Source organism: Dipodomys merriami, unplaced genomic scaffold (assembly GCF_024711535.1).
Source record: "Dipodomys merriami isolate MVZ:Mamm:240054 unplaced genomic scaffold, mDipMer1.0.p SCAF_7, whole genome shotgun sequence".
NCBI lineage: Eukaryota > Metazoa > Chordata > Mammalia > Rodentia > Heteromyidae > Dipodomys > Dipodomys merriami.
The window spans coordinates 8,546,884-8,569,557 of NW_027206290.1; the positions used below are offsets into that span (position 1 = coordinate 8,546,884).

A 22,674-nucleotide genomic window follows, 5' to 3' on the forward strand; every position below is an offset into this window, starting at 1 on the left:
TGTTAATATTTAGATATCTCATAGAACAGGAGTCTTTCAGAATTTTTTCTCTGTGATGTGTTCATTTCACTTAGGACAATGCCTCAAAGTTCACTTATGCTGTAGAATTAATGAATTTCCTTCATCCTTAAAGCTAAAACTGATCATTTTTCTGTAGCAGCCACATTTATTCCATTTGTCTATGGATAGCTATTTCTTTCCACATGTTTACTATTGTGAAGATTATAATAATCTTCATATCGCGTGAATATGTTTTTGAGATCTTGATTTCAATTCTTTTGATCAAATACCAAGAATTAGGACTGCTGGGTCAATCAGAGGTTCTCATAGTTTTTTTTTTTTTTTTAAGGAATCTTCCTACTCCACACTGCTTTCCACACTATTTTGGGCATATGATAATTATGTGTAAGGATTTCTGCTTCTCTACAACTTCACCAGCATTGGTTGCTTTGGGAGAGGCTGTGGAAGTTCATCGCAGTCCTTAATGGATGCAAAATGATGTCTCATAGAGGTAATAAGCTCTTTTCCTACTAATTTTGATGATTTGTTATTTCTTGATGGGAAAAATATCTATTTAAGCTCTTTGCTCAATCTAAAATTCAATATAATAGCTTTTTATCATCCAATCCATGAATATGTATGTGTGTGCGTGCGTGCATGTGTGTGTGTGTGTGTGTGTGTGTGTGTGCGCGCTAGTCTTAGGGATTGAATTCAGAGGCTGGGTTCTGTACCAGTTGTTTTTCTGCTACCATTCAACCATTTGAGTTATAGTTCCACTTCTAACTTTGGGTGGTTAATTGGAGTTAAGAGTTTCATGGATTTTCCTGCCTGGGCTGGCTTTGAGCTGTGATCTTCAGCTCAAAGATCTCACAGCCTCCTGAGTAGCGAGCTAGGATTATGGGCATGAGCTGCTGGAACCTGGCAAATATGGTGTATTTTCCAATTCAAATTTGTTTTACTGTTATATTCTACTGATAGATATATTCCTAAATTCTGATGTATAGTTACATTATTATAAATAATTTAGCTGTTTCATATAGTAATGTTTGTGACTTTTATTATTTAATTTATTCACATAACTTGCCAAATAGACATGCCATAGTTTGTCTATAAATTCTCTTATATTTTCAATTTTTTCTGAGACTTTTGCCTTTTATGGTTACATTTTGACTTTTTTGGCTGGTCAGACTAAAATAATGTTAACTAGGACTGACAATAGAAACCATTTTTGTTAGAGAAAATTTTGTTTTCTGTATCATACCATTATCTATTTGACATGCTATTTTTTGTTTATTCACTTTGATTTTTATCAAATAATTTAGATCAGATTTAAAAAGACTATGTCCCTAGTTTGTTAAGGATCTATCTCTTTAATTACCATTGTATTGTCGAATAGTTTCTAATGTATTGATGTGGTCTTATTCTTTTAAAATCAGATTTACTTATTAATTTGTCTAAATATATTACTTTTCTAATATTAAAAACACATCACCACAATGCACCTGTCATTGAAATGACTTTTAATTTATTCCAAGATGTAATTTCTAATATTTTTCTTAATATTTCCTTCACGCGTGTTCATATTAGTTTGTAGTTTTCCCCTCTTCTCTTATAATGCCTCCTATTAAGTCTCTAATGCATGGTAGCTAGGTAAGCCTAGCATCAGTCTACCCTGACAAAGTCTGCAGGAGTTATTTGTTGGCTTTTAAATCATGACCTTCTTGTTCTTTTGAAATAAAAAATATAATCTTTTAGGGGAAACTTCTTTGAGACTAGTTAAATACTTTACTTCTCATCAGGCTCCTAGGAATTAATTTTAACATACAGTGATTGATCTTACCTGCAGAATTTATTACAATATTGGAACTGGAGGCATTGCTTAAGTGGCAGAGCACCAGCATAAAGTGCAAAACCTGGCAGGAGTGTGAGGGCCTGAGCTTAATTTTTAAAAAGTTAGTACTGTGGAATTTTTCTTACACTGATTTGCTGCTTCCTTCATTACATATAATATAAAAACTATAATAATTAATATATAATATATACACATAGTTATTTACATATATGTGAAAAGGAGATCTTACTTGAAAAAAAAGCAAAATCACAGGCTGAGGGAATGGCTCATGTGGTAGAATGTAAGCCTGGCAAGAGCCAGGCCCTAAGTTCAGAATGAAAACAAATAAAATAAAATACAAAAGAAACTGAAAACACATTGAACTAAGTGTGCTCACTGACAGAGGAATGCCATTATTTCATTCTTTCTGACTTTCTTAGTACATAGTATAGAAACATGTTCACACACTAACACACACCCACACATTCATATATATTCTTTTTGTATTTATCTATGTGTTTATTCTAATTCCTGTAATTTCAATACGACACCATAGGGGTCTATTACTCTTATCCCTTTCTTCATTTGTAATTTCTCTGACATAGAGAAGCTGTCCCACTATTGGCAACAATGTATTTTCTTTAATTCTAGTGTAAACACTAATTAGTTTCAAATTGCACAGCTGAGCCCTAATTGCTCACACAGTTATTAACTGTAGCTGTGTCTTCTGGTTCCTGCTGCATGGACCACTTTTATTCCTTCTTTTCATCTCCTTCCTCTTTTGTATTGTTATGTTGCTTATTGATACATAATTTTGCTCTTTGCTACCTACTTTTGCTACCTTCTGTTTTGGCATCCACACGGTTTGGCTGATATTCATTGTTTGTTTATTTATTTATTATCTAGCATTACTACAGTTCTAAAGTTAAACCTATCCAAAAGGGATCTTGTCAGCATTCTCTTTTCCTGATGTTTAAATCAGTATGGATGGATGGGAAATATAGGTGAGAAAGCAGAACACAGTGTGATCAGAATTTAGGAAAAGCCAAATCATTGTCTGTTTGTTCCAGTGAAAGAAGTCCAGGTTCTGACAAAAAGTCAGGTCCATTATTCTGTCAGTCAAGTTGCTATTGCAACATTTGTTTTCATTTTTTAAACTTTTTTTTGTACTTTGAGAAGCAAGAATACTAATTATTTCCATATTATGGGGTTGTTCTTGAGGAAATAGAAAAGATTGTAGTTGTATAGACAAGTGCCTAGTTGAATGGATTCGAAATGTTATTATTTTTCTGAATTTTTAAAATTAGAATAGGCAATTCATATATGCTTCCATGTGGGTTACACAGACAACCACGGATATCTTTCTTGCTCTGAGCAAGAGTTCTCTTACTTCTGTTCTTCTGAGTGAGGAAACAGAAAGTTAAGGGCAGTTGGCTTGCTGCCAGTTGAACTTCCTGGAATTGAGTTTCAGTTTCCTTTCTTCTCTTCAGTCTGGAAGCAAAGACCATATAAAGAACCTTCACTCTCTAAACGTCTAGCTGCTCTGTAACTCAGACAAACTGAATCTTCTTTGCCACTCACATCCACCTCAGCAACAGGTAAACAACTTCCTGCCATTCTGTTCCTAGCTGCCTGTTAAGAAAATAGCTTTCTTTCTTTTCTTCAAGAGTTTCAGGGTGAAGTTGCTACAAATAATTTTCTCTTAATTGCTACTAATAATTTTCTGTTTCATTTGCTCCATTAAAATTTCACATACTGGTAACAATAGTCAGAAATGAACTTTAGCATACTATCTTCACATTTCTCTCAGATTTTAAATATGATGTTTTTTATTTAATTAGGAGTTTTTAATCTAAAAACAAAGTTATTACCTATAAACTTAATCTATGACTCTACAGAAACATTATGTAGATTTGGTATAATTGTTCTGCTCATTTTTATACTTTTGCTGTATGTGAATAATGTATATAAATATAATCTCTAGTACTGATTTGTGTTTTAACATTTTATATAAGTGATATCACATTGAATTTCTCAGTTTTTACTTACACAAATAATTCTAGTTCAACCACTTCAACTTCTAGCTAATATTTCACTGTGTCCATGTGAACTGTTTGTACTCCATCTTTACATGTTAGTTATCATAGTAAGAGGTGCAGCAATATACTTTTCTCTCCTCATGGTGTGATGATTCTGCTTTCAGCATTTTCCTTTTAAGCTCTTCTTTCTCCAGCTTCTTTCTTTCTCTTACTTTTGCTTCTTGGTCCTGGGGATTGAACTCAAGGCCTCATACTTCCTAGTTCTGCATTTTGAGGCTTGCTTTTTTGTTGGTAACTTTGGGGGAAGGATCTTACTTTATGTGTGGGCTAGTCTGGGCTATTTGTGCTTTCCTGCATTGCTGGGGATGACAAAGGTGTTCTACTGTACCCAGCCTTTGTAGCTGGGATAACAGGCTTGCACCACAGCACGCAGTCACTGGTTGAGATTGAGTCTCACAAACTTTTATTGCCTGGGCTGACATTGAACTTCAGTAACCAAATCTCTGTTTTTGAAAGTAGCTGGGATTACAGTCTGTAATTATGACCTCTTTATTTTTAAAGTACATTTAAAGTACCCTTATTTGTTTCTTTCAATAATTTGAATATATCATCTCACTATCTTCTGATTTGCAGTTGTGTAGAGCAGTAAACTGATAGCCACTTTTGTTCCCCCTTTCTGTGAAAGGTTTCTTATCTCTTCTTACTTTCAGAATGATCTGTGTTTGGATTTTTCAAGGGTTTGTGTATGCTCAGAACTCCTTGATGACTCCTCCTTAAGTTGAATTTGATAGAAGAATTCTATGTTTCCAGTGCTGGATTTTTTTTTATCATCTTTCTCTATATTTGCAGAGTGTTTTGCTATTATTAGTAATTATTTTAGCAGTCTTGGGGTTTGAACTCTTGAAGTTGGCCAGTTTTCTACTACTTAGATCATACTCTCAGCCTATGGAAGATCATGGTCCAAAGTCAGATTGTTCCATAGCTTTTAAACATGCACCTCTTCTTAGTAAGCAATTGAATTTAATAATAGAACATGTTATTTTTTTAGTTTAATGTAACATTTTTTGGGGGGTCCGGTCGTGGGGCCTGAACTCTGAGCCTGGGCACTGTCCCTCAGCTCTTCAGCTCAAGGCTAGCGCTCTACCACTTGAGCCACAGCGCCACTTCCGGCTTTTTATTTTTTGCTTATGTGGTGCTGAGGAATCGAACCCAGGGCCTCAGGCATGCAAGGCAAGCGCTCTACTACTGAGCCACCTTCCCAGCCCTAATGTAACATTTTTAACAGCTAATATATTATTAAGATACAAATACGTATTAAGTTTCTTGCATCTAATAACTTTGCAAATGTATATTTCACAATTTGGGTACTGGTGGCTAACGTCTATAGTTTTAACTACTGGGGAGATATGAGCATTTTAACTACTGGGGAGATCTGAGCTAACTTAAGTAGGAAAGTACATGAGGCTCTTTATCTCCAATTAACTATCAAAACACTGGTGGCTCAGGTGGTAAAGTACTAAACTTGAGAGAAATAAAACAAAACAAGGAACAGCACCCAGGCCCTGAATTAAAGCACCTGTATCAGCACATACAAAGACACACAATGTATATTTCTTTTTTAAATATATATTTTTATTGTAAAGATACTGTACAGAGGGGTTACAGTTACATGAGTAAGGTAATGAGTATACTTCCTATAGAACATTGTTACCCCCTCCTTTGTTTTCCCCCTACCATCCCTTTCCTTCCCACTTTCCCAACTCCCCCACACACACTGTATTTCTTTCCTTTGTGGTGCTATGAAAAAATACCGAAGCATTTTTAATTGTCATCAACATATTTGGGAACATCTATCTAACCAGGGCCATAAGTTATTTATCTCATATTTTCTTGCTCTGTTAGTTGCCTTAATTTATAACAAATATATAAACTTAAAATAAAATGCATTTGTATATAGTCTCTAAGGTAGGGAAATTAAGAATTATATATCTGAGTCCAATACAAGGCTGATGTCAAAGTACTATTTCTACATGAATTCTAGAATTACCTTATGGATGCCCACATAATCTTATTAAGATTATAATATAGAATTTATGCCCACATAAAAATACAATATATTTCCATTTATTTAAGGTTTATCTAATTTTGTTTACTATTTTTTCTGTATACTTTTCTTTATCTTGCATGTTTTGGGTAAGTGGTACTTTAAGATTATTATGTGAAACTTTTTTTTAGGTATATAGAAATAAGGGTGATTTTAATATGCTGACCTTATGATTTAGTGGATGTTAGGTTGCTTCAACATAATATCAAAGACTGGATAATTTGTAAAGAACAGAGATGTATTTCTTAGTATTTCTGGATGTTGGAATATTCAAGGTCGATAGCCTGTTGTGATAAGAGCCTTCATGGCCTGTCATTCCACAGTGGAAGATGGAAATAGAAAAGAATATACATGCTCAAGTGCATGAGATCGAATTCGCAGTCCTTATTCTCTTCATAAATGGGATTAACACATTCATGATGGTGGAATCTTCATAATAAACTACTTTCCATCTCCCAACACAGTTACATTGGAGATTAAGTCTACAATATGTGGATTTGGAACACATCTTCAAACCACAGCAACTTATATTTAGCAGTCTTGGGAAATGTAGTGAATTTGCTCTATAGTAGCTGCTAATTATTTTAATTTTCTTTAGACTTCATTAATACTTTTTTTCTTTCCAAAGTAGAAGGTTCCTCATTTTCTTTGTTTTATATCTATTTATTTATTCATTATTAATTTACTTATATTCAAATTCCCTTTAGTCATATTAAATGGTTTTCATTCAATATGCCAACCTATGAGTTTAACGCATGTTGATTATGTCATAAGGATTTCATCAATGTGGGAGCAGATGTGTGAGGAAGAGATCACAGAGCTAAACAGGTTGTTAGAGAAACTGAGTGGCAACAAATTTAGGCTTTTATACTAGACTTTATAAGAGCTAACCAATGAAGGTGAAGATGTGGCTTTAGTAGAAGCACCAGTCTTGAGTTGAAAAATCTAAGCAATAGTTTGTGGCCCTGAGCTCAAACCCCACTGCCGGCACAAAAACAACAAACAAAACAAGACCTAACCAATGTCCATGAGAAATGGCATACTCTCTTATGAGATTCTGCTTCAAGTTGACCTAACTAGCTCTCACTAGGACCTACTTCTTAGAGGTTCCAGCTGCTAACATGAACATATTAAAAATAAGGTCCCCAACACATGAACTTTAGAAGAAATCATATAAAACCCAGATTATCTGTGACTACTTTTTGACATAGTGGTGAAGTTGAGTAATCATGACAGAGACTATGTAACCCCCTCTAAAGTATTTACTATCTGGTTTATTAAGAATAAAACTTATCAACTCTTGTTTTAACGTATTGGTTATTCTTCATCCATTTTGCAGTTTACTTTGTCACTAATATTGAGATAGTAATAATATACACCATCTCCACATTATCTCATTCTCATATTTACCTGTTATTATGCCATTTCTACATGCTTTTGCCTTATAATCTCAACAGGCTTTAGTTGAGTCAGAGAATTAAAAGTTCACTGGACATAGAAAGATAAATCTGTGCTTATACCAGCCATTCAATTTAACAATTGTTTTCACCAGATAAAAGAAAATGGCAGAGACAACCATATTGACGTGGGCTGAGGAAAGGATTCTACGAAAGCTACTCGGAAATGTTTCCTTGACTCTTCTTTATAAGTCTGGTGATAATAAAGATGGCCTAAAGGGCATGGTTCAAAGATGCAGTCTTCAGGGATCCACTGTGACAGTGCTGGACAATCCTAATTATATTTTTGGTTTTTTTATGCTGCAGAATTTTCCTAACTCCACTGAAAATTCAAAAACATCATATACTTCTTGGTTTTTATCTAAAAAAAGTAATGTAACTGAAGAGACAACTTTATTTTTAAATATAATATTCAAAATTACTAATAATTGCCTGAAATTTTATATCTCAGATAAACTGATAGCCTGTATAGACACAAATAAATCTAGAATGTATTTATATGATTCATTAAAGGAAAAATTTGCACCTCTATTTGGAACACTATCCTACAAAGAACTTGAAATTTTTCGAGTTGAAGGTATGTTAAAAATTTGTACTCTACCTGTTAGCTTTAGCTTTTGTATTTCATACGTACAAGAATAAATTAAAATCAATATTTTGTTTTTTGTCAGTTGATAATTTTGGTAAACTGTCAAGTGAAATCTGGGTGATATAAAAATTAAGTTTATTATTAAGAAAATACAGACTTTGAGCAATGTTTAAGCTAAGATATCCAAAAAAGAAATCAACTATTTACCTGACTTATGTAACTGTAACCCCTCTGTATATCACCTTTATAATAACAATAAAACATTAACAAAAAGAAGCATATGAGGGAGAGAGAGAGAGAGAGAGAGAGAGAGAGAGAGAGAGAGAGAGAGAGAGAGAGAGAGAGAGAGAGGTGGAGGCACATGGGTTGAAGATCAGCCTTAGCACTTCTAAGAGCATTAATGTGCAGAGAGGGTTGTTTTTGCTTCTCTTTACATGACACAGCTAACCCTCTCTTAATTGCAAAGCTCAGGGTAATTAAAGCAGATTCAATGTTTAGGAGCTAGTAGGCTTGAACACATGTAATCATATACTGTTAAAAACTTTCAAGACCTACTAGTGGCTTGCACCTGTACCCCTAGCTGCAGTTAATACATTTGTATATAATTGCATACTGGGCAGCATATTTATGTTTATAAGCTCAATATAGCTTTTCAAATATGAGAGAAAACATTCATCCTTTGCTCCTCTGGGCTTGGCTTACTTCACTTAACACATTTTTTCAAATTCTTTCCATTTCTTTACAAATGGAATGGTACAATATCATTCTTTCTAATGAAGGAGTAAAATTCCATTATATATATATATATATATATATATATATATATATATATATAAATGTTTTTGCACAAATGGACATTTGTGCATTGAAGGGCATATGGGCTGATTCCATTGTACACTTTACACACATATGACCTAACAATCTGTCTAAAGAACAGGAAGACAGGTCAACCATTAACTATATTATTAGTATACTCATATTTTGTAATCTGTCAAGAAGAGTCTCTTTAACACAGCCTTATTTTGGATAATAATTAATACTATAAACATTTATAATGCACATTACAGCAGTTACCAATGTTGTAACTCAGGATAATAGTTTCAGGATGCCCTTTTGATATACAACCACTAGTGTCCTGTCTTACTTATAGTTAAACTACATAGTCACTATGTCCTCATGTTGTAGGTGCCAGAAATTTAAGAAGATAATTTAAATTGGAAAAAATAAGAGCCTAAAAGACTTTATTATATGTGTGCCATAACTTACTTTGTAGTAGATCATAAAATTTTACAGCTGGAAGAGAACTTGGAGTTGATCTCTTCATTACTCTGTTACAATTAAGAGAGAAGTATAGTGATCCATTTTAGCATAAACCATTCAATAATTGAATTAATAAAATAGATAACAAATTGTCTAACAAGCTTAGTAGCATTCTCTCTTGCTCCACACTATGCATGCATGCCTGCCAGTCATCTGTTTGTTTCCCTCTTCCCTATTGCCAAATCCCCACGGTTGTGAACAACTGCTATCATAACTAAACAGGCCTACAACTACTAAAAATAAAAAAACTTATTTTATGCTTATTTCCATAGGAATTAAGAAAGATCCACAATACATAAGGAAATTATCAACAGTCACACAGTAAGTTGGCTTTCTGGCCCATCTATTACGCATTTAACTTAGAATAACTGTATAATAATGCTGATAATGAAATAGTTAAGAATGGTTAAAAAATCTTATTACTTTGCATGATAAAGAATGAGTTATAAAATATTCAAAATGGTTTAGAACAACTATAATAAAACCATTACCAATCAGGAAACTCTACAAAATCCACTTGGTAATAAGTGTCCTGCTGACTCTGGATTCTTTGCTTAGGATTTATTCAATAATGCTTATTTAAGATAAGTCTTTATAACCCCTCTATATAATTTCTACTCCTTTCCTTGAAAATACAGCTTTTGGGGGATCTGAGTTAATATTAAAGACAAAATTTATATTTCCAAGTTTACAGATTTACAGCATTGCACATATTTTATTTTGATAGTTTCTTGAAAATAATTGTAGAGGTTTTCATGAGATTCTAACACTAATGGTTTCATAGTAGTTTGGTTACTGCTTAATGTTTTTAGTCATATATATATATATATATATATATATATCCTCTTAATGCATAAAGTACGTAACTTTTTCGGTGCTTAATATTTTATAGAAGATGCTACTATAAAAGTAGTAAGTAACTAAAACAATTGTTAAAAGGAAAGAGAAAGAGGCTCCAGATTAATTGTACTTTTTTTTAAATGGAAGTTTATTGTGTTTGGTGTATTTTAATAGTCACAAAGAAAAGTTGCTAGCAGAGCTTCGCGCCTACAAACCCTATACAGACTCGGTTTCAGAAATTCATATTCTGTTACTGGGTCCAGTAGGCTCTGGGAAGTCCAGCTTTTTCAACTCGGTGAAGTCTGTTTTTCAAGGTCATACAACTCGTCAAGCCATAGTAGGCTCAAGTTATAACAGCATTACTGAGCAAGTAAGTTATTTGGGGATTTTCTAAGGTTACAATTATTATATTTGTTCATTTTTTGCTATTCTATCTCAGAATATAAAACTTTTCTTAATCTGTCAAAAATTAAATGTGGAATCAGTTGTAAAGTAAGTGTAAAATCAGAATTATCTCTATGGAGTAGAGAAGCAGAGATGTGTGTGTGTGTGTGTGTGTGTGTGTGTGTGTGTATTTAAGAAGCAGTTATATGAAAAATACCTTGTTGATATTTGTTGTGAAAAAAACAAAATTTTGAAAACTGTATCAAAATCTTATTGATTATATTTTCCATCTGTTTTTACCAAGTTGGAAATATTTTATGCCAAAAGAATGAGAATGTGCAATAAAATAGCTTCTTTACTATACATGACTAGTCAACAGGAAATGATCATGAGAGAAAAACACAAGTTTTGTTTGGTTCATTAGTCTTCCAAAGTAAATCTATCTTCTATAAAATCTACATAATTTACAAACAAGCAAGGCTTATTTAAGGAAACAGCTGTATTCTGTTTTCTTTACTATTGCTCTAAAAATATACCAGTTATGCTACAGCATTTATCTAGAACTTTCCTTTTGGATTACTTCTGACTCTGAAATTATCACAAATCAAACAAAAATAATCAATGAAATGAAGAGAAAATGTCAGAAATCAGACTTTGTTTTTCTGTGATTACTATACTAACACAATTACCTGATGGAGAAAATTCTATGGATTGTCAATACAAATTTAACACAAGGTAATAAAGATTCAGTCTAGAACAAAGGAGGAGGTAACAATGCTGGATAGGAAATATACTCATGACCTTACTCATGTAATTGTAACACCTCTGTACACTATTTTTACGATAAAAACATATTAAAAAGATTCATTAGGTTTTGTGCCATGTTCAATAACAAGAAGCATTTTCTTGGACTTCTGTAAATCAAATATTGTTTCTTGCTGTTGGATGTTGGTTAGGGCCTATATTCTTGAGTGTATTTTAATATGTTAGACTTACTCCCCCCCCTTCTTTTTGTCAGTCATGGGGCTTGAACTCTGGGATTGGGCACTATCCCTCAGCTCTTTAGTGTAAGGTGAGCAGTCTACCACTTGAGCCACAGCATCACTTTGGGTTTTCTGAGTGGTTTATTGGAGATAAGAGTCTCACAGAGTTTCCTTCCATGGGCTGGCTTTGAACCTCAATTCTCAGATCTCAGCCTCCTGAGTAACTAGCATTACAGGCATGAGCCCCCAATCTGGCTAACTTAGTCCCTTTGATAAGGAGACAAATGCATTTAATGTGGCAGAGTATGCAAACATTAAAGATTTCTCATCGCATATTTAAGAAATTGTCAGTCATTGAATATTGATACATTGTTATGAAGAACATTAATAATTGTCCAAAGCTATTACAATAAATGCTTTCTCCTTTTGTATTACAAGTGTTTGGGGGAGACAAGATTGTTTTTATGTACAGTCATGCATCATAATGCATGACTATACTGGTAGACATTGTACAACCCAACTTCAAAATATGTTACAAAACTGTAGCATCAAAACAACATGGTACTGGAAAAATAGACATAAAGCCACACTAATGGAACAGAAAGGAATCCCAGAAATAAATTCATGCATATGTAGCCAATTTATTTTCAAGAAAGATGTAGTGTAGAGAACAAATAATAGTGAGATATTTTTTCAACAAATAGTCTTAAGGAAAACTGTATATCTACATGAAGAAAATTGGGAGGGGAAAATTGTGGTTTCAGTCAAAGAAACAAGATAAATAGGATAAAATAAGGTTAAGATAAATAGGAGAATAAGGTTTCCTATGTAAGAACTTCTACAAGATCAAGAGATTCATTGTACAGCATGATGACTATTTGAAACATATATATATATATATATATATATATATATATGTTATATGGGGTATGTATTTCTGGATAATGTTGAGAGTGAATAGAAACTTTTTCAGCACAAAATTTACTATGTAAGGCAATGTAAATGTGGGTGACCTAGATTTTTGTCATTCCATCATGTGTGTGTACTTCAAAACATAATGTTGTACATAATACTTGTAATTTTATCTGTTTACAAAAGAGACATTTAATATTTTAGTTTTATCCTTTAATATCTTTGATACAAAGACATAACCCTGTAGGTAATATTTTTGAGATCATCAACAAATTCCAAGAATATCACAGGACAGGATATTGGAAACAAACTTTACAACTTCAGGGGTGGGGGTTTGGGTGGGGTGAGGAGGAGTGTGGGAGGTGGGGGAGGGAAAGAATAGTGGGACAACAACAAGGGAAGGGGTAACAATGATTGACAAGTCATGTACTCATTGCCTTACTCATGTAACTGTAACCCCTCTGTATAGCATGCGAGTTCATTAACCCATTACGCATATTGTTATAGTATAGGATATATTCTGTTAAAGATGGAAAAAGTGGAAAATATCTGCCATTTATGGTGTGTGATACCATGGGCCTTGATGAGAGGGATGGTGAAGGATTGTGCACAGATGACATACCTCACATCCTAAAAGGCTGCGTGCCAAACAGATATCAAGTAAGACTTTTTCAATTCCAACATGTTTAAAGTAATTTTCATCAATACCTTTCAGTGACTTTTTACCCTATTAGACTATTTCAACTACTATAATATGGTTCCACAGCCACAAATACTGTTCTATTTTAAATCAATAAGTATATTTGTAAGAAATATAGAGTGACTTTTGTTATATCATTAAGAAATAAAGCCAAAGGGTAAGATTCTACTCTATTCCTCAAAAAGGTCAAGAGGATATTATATCTGTGTCCATATTATATAACTAAGAACTGACAGCAAAGTAATGGTTTCCTCTTTTGCACTTGTTTGCTGATGTAGATAAAACACAGAATATGTAACTACTATTAGAGTGTAATATTATACCGTAAATGTTTAAGTCTCATTACTTAATTGCTAGATACAAAAGTTGGCACTGACACTGAATAAACACATATACATAAGGAAGTCAGATACCTGTTTCTCTTAGCCTTACATGTAAAATTATCTTAAATATTATTTTAGTACTATCCACCAGATAAGCTAGTTGATATTAGATGAGATGATGTGCTGTAAGTCTCCCAAAAGTTCCTTCAGGAATTGGGTGTAATAAAATCAGACTAACTTCCTAAACAGTGATTTTGCTTGATTGAAAACCTTAACCATTTATGTATTTTCAAACCATTTATTACAAAGCATTGGTGTCAGCCATATAGTTACTGAAAACAATCAGTTACACACACACACACACACACACACACACACACACACACACACACACACACACACCTTATTCTGAAAGAGTTCCTCAAAAAATGAGAAAGATAAGTCATAAAGATGTAGGGAGAAGAACAGAGGAGATAGGGAAAATACCAGCATACCAAAACTGTATTTTTTCACAACTGGAAGATAATCCAACATAGAACTATTATAGCTTAAAAGCTGAGTATTTCCAAGGTTTGGGATATTTTCTACTCAGTTTCCTCAACGTAAGAGCATATTGCCTTACGATAAGGAAACATTAACTTGAAAGTTGATATTTCTTTTCTTTCAATTCAGTTTCTTTCCCTCTGCAAGACTATAAGAAATCATAGTTTAAATGGTTAAAAAACATTAGTTTAAATGCTATTTCACTATATTTTTCTCTTTTTTACTCTCTACAACTAATTAATGCACTTAAGCAGACAGAAGACTTACAGAGGATACTTAAATGAAGTTAATGGACATTAGAATTCTAGTTTTTTTTAACTTATAATTCCCTGAAAGAATTATAGTTGGTAAGTGCAAATTTTACCAGAGTAATAGTGTACTTGTTCTATTAGGAAGTTACAGTGAGGGCTGGGAAGGTGGCCCAGTGGTAGAGTGCTTGCCTTGCATGTATGAGGCCCAGGGTTCGATTCCTTAGCACCACATAAGCAAAAAGAAAAGAAGCCAGAAGTGTCACTGTGGCTCAAGTGGTAGAGTGCTAGCCTTGAGCTGAAGAGCTGAGGGACAGTGCCCAGGCCCAGAGTTCAGGCCCCATGACCGGACCCCCAAAAAATAAAAATAAAAAAATAAATAAATAAAAAGAAAAAGGAAGTTACAGTGACCTTATGCTAACAGTAGAATGGAGTGATGAAGGGTTATGACTAACCAGGAGGAGTAGAATAGCTAGGGATCAGGAGGAAGAGTTTTAGGGTAGAGGTCAAGTAGCAATAGCTTTGGCTATATGGATTGTGTCTTAAAAAGTTAAGCAGGAATTCTGAGTTCTGAATATTTCTTATGTTTCTATATCAGTTTAATCCACGTGAACCAATTGCATGCAAACATCTTTCTCCTGTTACATCTTCATCACTGAACAGGATTCACTGTGTGGCATATGTCTTAGATATCAACTCTGTTGACAAACTCTCCACTCAAATGATTTCAAAGCTCAAACAAATTCACAAAGAAGTATTGAATTGTGGTAAGTTTCATTGTATAATTTGTGTGTGTGTGTGTGTGTGTGTGTGTTGATACTGAGGCTTGACCTCAGAGCTCATGCTCTTGCTAGGCTTTTTTTTGCTCAGAGCTGGCAGGCTACCACTTTAGCCACTCCTTACTTCCAGCTTTTTGATACCTAAATAAAAAAAAAGATAAAGCTAAACTTTGGTCTTCCTGGCTAGTTCTGAAGTATAATTTTCAGATCTCAGCATCCTGGGTATCTAGGATTATAGACATAAGCCACTGCTGTCCTGCTATAAAAACATTTTAAAATTTGAAATGTTTATAATTCATAGGAAGCTGAAAAGAGAGTACAGAGAGCATCTTTTACTACTGGGAATTATTGATGTCTTCTCTCCATAATTATTTATTTGAGCATGTTATGAAAATGAGATCATATGGTATGTCACCTTTTATGAGACTGGATTTTTTTTTAACGGCTTAATATCCCGTGTAGTCCATCCTAGGTGTTGTGTGAATTGATTGGTCACTCTTTTTTTATTGTTGGTAATATTCCATGTTGAGGAATATGTTTCAATTGCATTATGGCTTGATAGCTACAGGGTTTTGCTTCAATTTCTTATATTTTCTAACATGTTTTAAATCTTAGAATATGATATAATTTGGAGGAGGTTTATAAGCTACTTTAAGAATGTGTATTGTGTCCAGTGAAATACCCTGTAGATGTCTTGAGGACAATTTAGTTTATAATGTCATTTAATCCTGAGATTTCCTTGTTGATATTTTGTTATGATGATCTATATATTGTTGAGACAATATTTATTATTGAGACACTTTTGTTGTGTTTGGGATCTATCTGTGCTTCTAGGTCCAGCAGTGTTTGTTTGATGAAGTTTGGCACACCAAGGTTTATATTAACAGTTGTAGATGAATTTTTCTCTTTATTAATGTGAAGTGACCTTCTTATGGCAAATTTTGCTTTGAAGTCTCCTTTATCAGATATGAGTATAGCGACTCGGGCTTTGGGAAACAGAAGGGCCCGTGCAGGTCCATCTCAGAGACCTGAATCTAACCTTTCCACTCTCTGCCACAGACCTGACTGAACTCCCTCAAACTAGCTCTGGGCTGAGCATGTGCACAGGTGTTTGTTGGCTTTTGGACCCAGTGTGGGCTAGCCTACCCAGTGTGAACTAGTCCAACCCAATTTAGGGTTGTTAGTTGCAAATAGGCCAAACTGGGACCAAGGTCCTGACAATATCTGAACCCAAATCCCTAAATCACAATGAAAAATTACAAGATTCATGAGCAATCAATACAAGAAACCAAATCCATCCACAATCCAGTGAAGGACTCCAGTGAGAATGAAGAAGAGATGGAAGACAAAAGAACCATTAAAAAATGATGACAGAATTGGTTAATAAAATAAAAGGGGGAATGCAAAAACAACTTCAAAAGCTCAAAGAAGAAATGACAAAGAAAATCCAAGACACCCAGAAAGATATGGAGAGAAACATATACATGCTATACAGCACATTAAAAGATGAAATGGACACTATGAGAACTGATCTCAGAAACATAGAAAGTTCAATTTCCACAATGCAAACCACAGTGTAATCCATAATTAACAAAATAAGTGAATTGTCAAAGAGAACTTCAGGAGTCGAGGGTAAAACAGGAGCTAGAACAAAAAGTCAAAAGTATGGAAAAAACATTCAGAATCTACTGAAGAGGAGTCCAGAAATTGGCAGACTCAGCTAAGAAATCAAATCTACATATAATTGGGATCAATGAAGGGGAAGAATTTAATAGTAAAGGTATCAAAAATCTATTCAGTAAAATAATAGCTGAGAACTTCCCACTCTTAAGATAGAGAATCTTTCCTATTTAACAGAAGCATATACAACTCCCAGTAGACTAGAACAAAGAAGAAAAATTTTTAATTATTTTATTTATTTGGTTATTATTATCCACTTGATCTCTCTTTTTCAGTGTGGAATTTGTACTGATATATCTTATTTGTGATATAAAATAACTGATTTATCTCTTTGATACAGGTGTAGCACATGTAGCCTTGCTTACAAAAGTAAATAATTGTGATGAAGTTCTTGAAAGTAACTTTTTAAACATGACAAGTTATACAACGTCTCAAAATCAGGTAAAGAATGATGCTTATACCTAATACTCACAATAATGGAAGCACAGTCATACTCTGTGTGCATCCCTGTGTGTTCATGCAACACATTCATAGATGAATAAAGAACTGGAACAGCTTACTGATGGGGTCTCATGCCTATAATGCTATCTTCTCAAGAGGCTGAGAGCTGATTCTTCTCAAGAGGGCGAGAGCCTGTTCAAAGCCAGCCTGAGCAGACAAATATCTTAGACTCTTATCTCCAGTTAACCAGCACAAAGCCCAGAAGTGGAGGCATGGCTCAAGTGGTAGTGCACCAGATAACTAAAACAAGCCAAGTGCGAGTGACAATTCAAGTTCTAGTACTGTTGCACATGTGTGTGTAACATGCACACAGACACACAGACAGAGGATTGGAAGAATTGCCTGTTCATTCAAGTTTATATCTCACTTTTAAATAATAATTATAAGAGATAAAATTAAATTCTGAAGAGAATTTATCAAGCCATTTGCCTTTAAAAAATCTTGCTTCTAGTTCACTTAAGTCTAGAATTTGTGTTTTGGCATTTCTTCTTGAAAAAAGTAACTTTTTTGCAAGCTAGGAAATAGAATTAACTTGAAAAGCAATTTAATCTTCCAGGAAGTATTGCAGTCTTTAGCAGAACAATATCATAGTAACAAGTGTTAGTAATAGGGTTATAAACTCTTAAGAGCAATCACCCATCAACATTTCTCATTAATAAGCAGCCAAAAGACCAGTACTTAAAGGTATGATATGCAGAACTTCTTGATCTCCACAGGATAGAATGAGCCAAATTATGTTGACCAACCTGTGAGGAAATTAGTTCAGAGCTGGCCAATGATTGGTTATCAGAGAAAGTGCTTAACATTTTGAAAACTACTTGGCAATTTAAAGAAGTCCTGGTTTCTATTGATAAGAAAAAAGAAATTATAGATGGATTTTACCATGTTTTTTTTTTTCACCTCAACATGAAAGTAGAGAAAAATGTAAGGGACATAATACTTAAGATATTTAAAAATAACTTACTTAGTAATAAGAAATTAGACACAGTACGTTTTTCCATTTGTTATAAGGAAAAAAATCATTAATGAAGGGTATTTATGAGATTTCAACTCTAAAGAGCTGGTAGTGGTAATATTTTCCACTACAGAATAATCTCCTGCTTTACCAGACAATTAACCTTACTATTCTTCCATGATACATATTTGTGTGGAAAAACTTGAGCTTTGCCAGGGCCAGGAGATGAAGAACAGAGCATGTCCTAATTAGCTAATTGTAAGCTTAGTGCACATTTTTGTGATGGACTCATAGAATCTGGCCATTGTTTTCTAAACACCTGCAAAGCGCAGAATTTTTCAGTGCTTAGCTGTGGTTTCTGTTCAATATCTTAACGCTGGGTGCAGTCACACTATGATTCTTCTCAGGGCTGAGATGAGTGCTAGTCATCAAAATCTGGGATGTTACCATAAGAGTAGCCCTGGTAGCCTTTGAATGCATAGTAGGTGATGTGCAAATGTTAAAATCCTGGCAGGAATACCAGAATGCCAATACTCAAGACAGGAATGGCCCGGTCTGCCCATCTTTGCTGAGGCAGCCCAACAGTAGGAGGGAGCCTATTATAATGAGAAAAGCTCCTTCTTGCAGTGCTTTTTAATGCTCTTATAATGTACTATGTGATTTTTTTTTTGTTTCTTTGTATGCTCTTTCCCCATGGTACAACCCTATTGTCACTGTATTTGATTCCGTTATCCTGCATCCTATATATACATTTTTCTAATTTGGGGAGAGAAAGGGAAATAACAAAATGCTGAAATAAGGATACAGGATGATCCATTGTAACAATGAGATGTACAAGACAGTAGGTTGAAAATGAATTTTACAACTTTGTGTTGGAGTTGTTTGTGTGGAGGAGTTGGGGAATGGGGAGGAAAGAGATGGTAGGGAGAAAAAAAAGAAAAGCTCCAATCAAAAACAGTATGATGGTCCTTATAAGGGATCTTAGGTGGGCTTTTCTTAAACTTAAGGTCAATGTGGCCATCATCTGTGCTGGAAAGCTGTCAGTATTTTACTTTAAGACTGGGGATTCCAGTAGCTCTTCTATGAGATGACATCATAAACACCATGACACAGATAACTTGCCAACTGAGGCAGCCCTAGATGCCTGTCACATACCTCCCGTGGTGCCCCAAACCATTGCCTTTTTCAGCTTTGTTCATTAATACACTTAAAATTTAGTCAACTTACAAATATGACATGCTTCTTAAATATATTTTCCACAGGTAATGAATGTCAATAAAATGTTAAACATTCCTGTTTGTAATATCTTGATGATTGGAAATTCTGCTTCCAAGAAGGAACTGGACCCAATAAAGGATGTTCTGATCCTCACTGCCCTGAGACAGATGCTTCGGAATGCTGATGACTTCTTAGAAGATTTGCCTCTGGAGGAAACTGGTAATTTAACCCCTTTCTGCATCTCTTCTAAAGCACTTGGCTCATTTGAAAACTCTCAGCTGTGTTTTAGTTGGATGGCTATAGTTTGTCCGCTTAATCCTGACTTTTGTATTAAGATACATGCTTCATTTCTTGTCTTGTTTTATTTCCTGATGGATGTGCAGGATTGCAATGTGTCCTTGTATCCTTGGTTTCTTGTATTCTAACACTTGGCCCAGTCCTGAATGGGATACTCTGGTTATAGTCAATCTAGTGACAGCCTCTTTCAGACTCTGCTTTTGCTCATGTTTTACCTTTTGTCTTTGACAGCATCTAAATGATGGTTCCTCCAGGATCAGTCACTCTTCAAATCTGAAGGTCACCCCTGAGCAGTGATATCTACAAATCATCTTCCATGTTTCTGTACTACTTACAATTGAGTTTCTGTGAGATCTTTTTCAATCTCTTGAGGAAAAATGAACTATTATGCCCTTAGTTTTCTAGAATATTAATAAAGTACTAATCAGTGCGAATAATGGTTAGAAAATGATCATACAGTAGCTGCATTTCTAAATAGATTGTGCTTTCTATGAGAAACAGAAGTTAGATTTTTACCTTTCTAGTCACAGAGTTTAGCAGAGTGTCTGCTAATCAGCCAGCATACTTGTCATTTTTCTTCTGGCCCACTTGTTTTAGAGAGGCAACATTTACTAAACTTTTTCTCCACAGAGATCGAAAGACTGGGAAAGAATGAACCACTGGAGAGAAGACATAAAACTAAGGAAGGGAGAACATTTTGCATATATCTGGATTTAAATATGAATATCTATAAAAAGTTGAATTCAAATGAAAGAAAAAGTACCAACATTACTTAGCAAGTTTATTTCTGTGAAAAAAATAAAGATTTTTTTTTCCTCTAATGGAGTCATGCCTGCCTGATTTTAATTAATTAAGTTGAAAACTATGTCCAAAGTGGAATAACAAGAAAGTTGTCTTATATAAATGTTCAAAATGATTCTGCAATCCCCATCGTAGCTTCTCAAAGTTAGGACAATTCATAGAGAAAATCTCATCTGAGGAGTACCACTCAAATGCTTTTTTTTCATAAGTGTAGATAAACTCACAGCTCCCCAGGAAGAGATTCTTTTCTAATGTATAGAAGAAAGTAAGTCTCATTATCAGATACCATCAGTCACTTCCTCCTTCTAGGATGGCTTAGTTCCAAGGTGACTCATTCTTATGGTTTTACTCTACTTTTATAGTCACACTTTCTTAGACCTTCTAAATAGTCCTTTTGTAACCATTGGATGGGACCACGTCAGAAAAAGACGTACTTAATTCCTAACTTCCTGTCAAATGCACCAAAAATTTAGGGCAGCTACCTTGTTACTGGGTCTGGCAAAAGAATTTAAGAGTGGGGATAAATATTGGTGATAGGAAATTTATTAAATGAGAAATATGGCAGAGAAAGAAAACATGTAGCCTAGATTTACTAAGAGAAGACAGCATTTCAGCACATGCCAATCATTTTGCACCTTCTTTCTCATTACAGAGTTGGCCTGAGGTTAAACAGTGAGATTTGGAATCCTTGAAGGTAGTTTGTTGATTGATGGGTCTCCTTTCTGTTTCCTGAAAGGTTGTGATACAAAGATTTACTATTGAATCCTTATCTCCATATCCTTTTATTCTTTTTTTTTTTAAATCATTACTGTAAAAGTGAGGTAGAGGGGTTACAGTCACATGTCAGGTAATGAGTCAATTTCCATTTGAACAGTATCACTCCTTCTCTCACTGTCTCCCAATTATTCCACCCCCCAAGTTACATAATTCATTTTCAACATAGTGTCTAGTGAGTATCATGCCATCTGCAAGTTCTATAGAACTACTTTTCTACTGACTTGTATCATTTTTAATATTCATAACTTGTAAAAGAAGATGAGAGGAGCAGGACTTGGAGGAGCAGGACTGATTGCTCTTATCAATTGAAATTGGCTGTTCACTTTAAGTGAATATTGAGAGTCCAGTTTAACGTTTCATGGCCAAATATTTTTTTTTTGTCTTTTACTATCCATTGTGTTTACTTGTAGATTTATAGGCACATTCTAATTACTACAACTGAGGGAAACCATGCACATATATGTCTTTGGGTCTGGGTTTCTTTGGTCTACCTTCAGCTAATATAATTTTTTTCCAAGTCTTTCCATTTCCTTACCAATGGGGCAATATCATTCTTTCTGATGGAAACATAGAACTCCATTGCATATATATATATCTACATATATATATATATATATATATATATATATATATATATATATATATATATATATATACACACACACACACACACCATTTCCTCAATTGATTTGTCCACTGAGGGATATCTGGGCTGATTCCATATTTGATGATGGTAAACAATACTGTGATGAATATAGTTGTGCTGGACTGGTTTATGTCCAATTGGATAAATGCCCTGGAATAGGATTGCTGGGTCATAGGGAAGCTCTATGTTTAGTCTTTTAAGGAACCTCCATATTGCTTTCCAGAATAGTTGAACAAGTTTGCATTCCCACCAACAATGTATTAGCGCTCCCTTTGGGCCACATCCCTGCCAGCATCTGTTATTGTTAGTTTGCTTAGCTATTAAAAAATATATATATAATAAAGATACTGTACAGAGGGGTTACAGTTACAGGAGCAAGGTAATGATTCCATTTCCTATTAAGCATTGTTACCTCCTTTTTGTTTTTCCCCTACCTCTCTCCTCTCCCCCTCCCTCCCCCGGCAAAGTTGTAAAGTTCGTTTTCAACACAGTGTCTTGTACATCTCATTGTTACAATGGGTCATCCTGTATCCTTATTTCAGCATTTTGTTATTTCCCTTTCCCTCTCCAAATTAGAAAAATATATATACAAGATGTCAGGAACTTAAATTCCTTTCTGGCCCTGCAAGTAAACTAAGTTCACTAAAACCGCTCAAGTATAGAGGATATAGGATCTGTGTGGGTAACAGAGAACTGAAGAATGGACGTCGAACAATTTAAAACTGCCTGTACTATCTGAAGTGAGCC

At 34.4% G+C, this 22,674-nt stretch overlaps 1 protein-coding gene and 1 pseudogene across 3 annotated transcripts; one reads left to right on the forward strand and one right to left on the reverse strand.

Moving 5' to 3' along the window:
* Positions 1-3,328: 3,328 nt before the first annotated feature.
* On the forward strand, positions 3,329-20,524 carry Ifi44l (interferon induced protein 44 like). 3 transcript variants are annotated; one of them, XM_070007376.1, is made up of 9 exons: positions 3,329-3,429; positions 7,527-8,008; positions 9,613-9,661; positions 10,355-10,550; positions 12,967-13,119; positions 14,872-15,040; positions 17,073-17,173; positions 19,451-19,625; positions 19,935-20,524. In XM_070007376.1, the coding sequence occupies exons 2-9, from the start codon at positions 7,537-7,539 to the stop codon at positions 19,943-19,945; spliced, it is 1,326 nt and encodes a 441-aa protein (XP_069863477.1). In that variant the 5' UTR covers positions 3,329-3,429; positions 7,527-7,536; the 3' UTR covers positions 19,946-20,524. The 3 variants fall into 3 exon arrangements, with proteins under 3 accessions (XP_069863477.1, XP_069863476.1, XP_069863478.1); XM_070007375.1 differs by having other exon boundaries at positions 19,451-20,524; XM_070007377.1 differs by lacking the exons at positions 7,527-8,008; positions 10,355-10,550 and having other exon boundaries at positions 19,451-20,524.
* On the reverse strand, positions 18,610-19,294 carry LOC138816754 (transmembrane protein 230 pseudogene; annotated as a pseudogene).
* Positions 20,525-22,674: the final 2,150 nt, after the last annotated feature.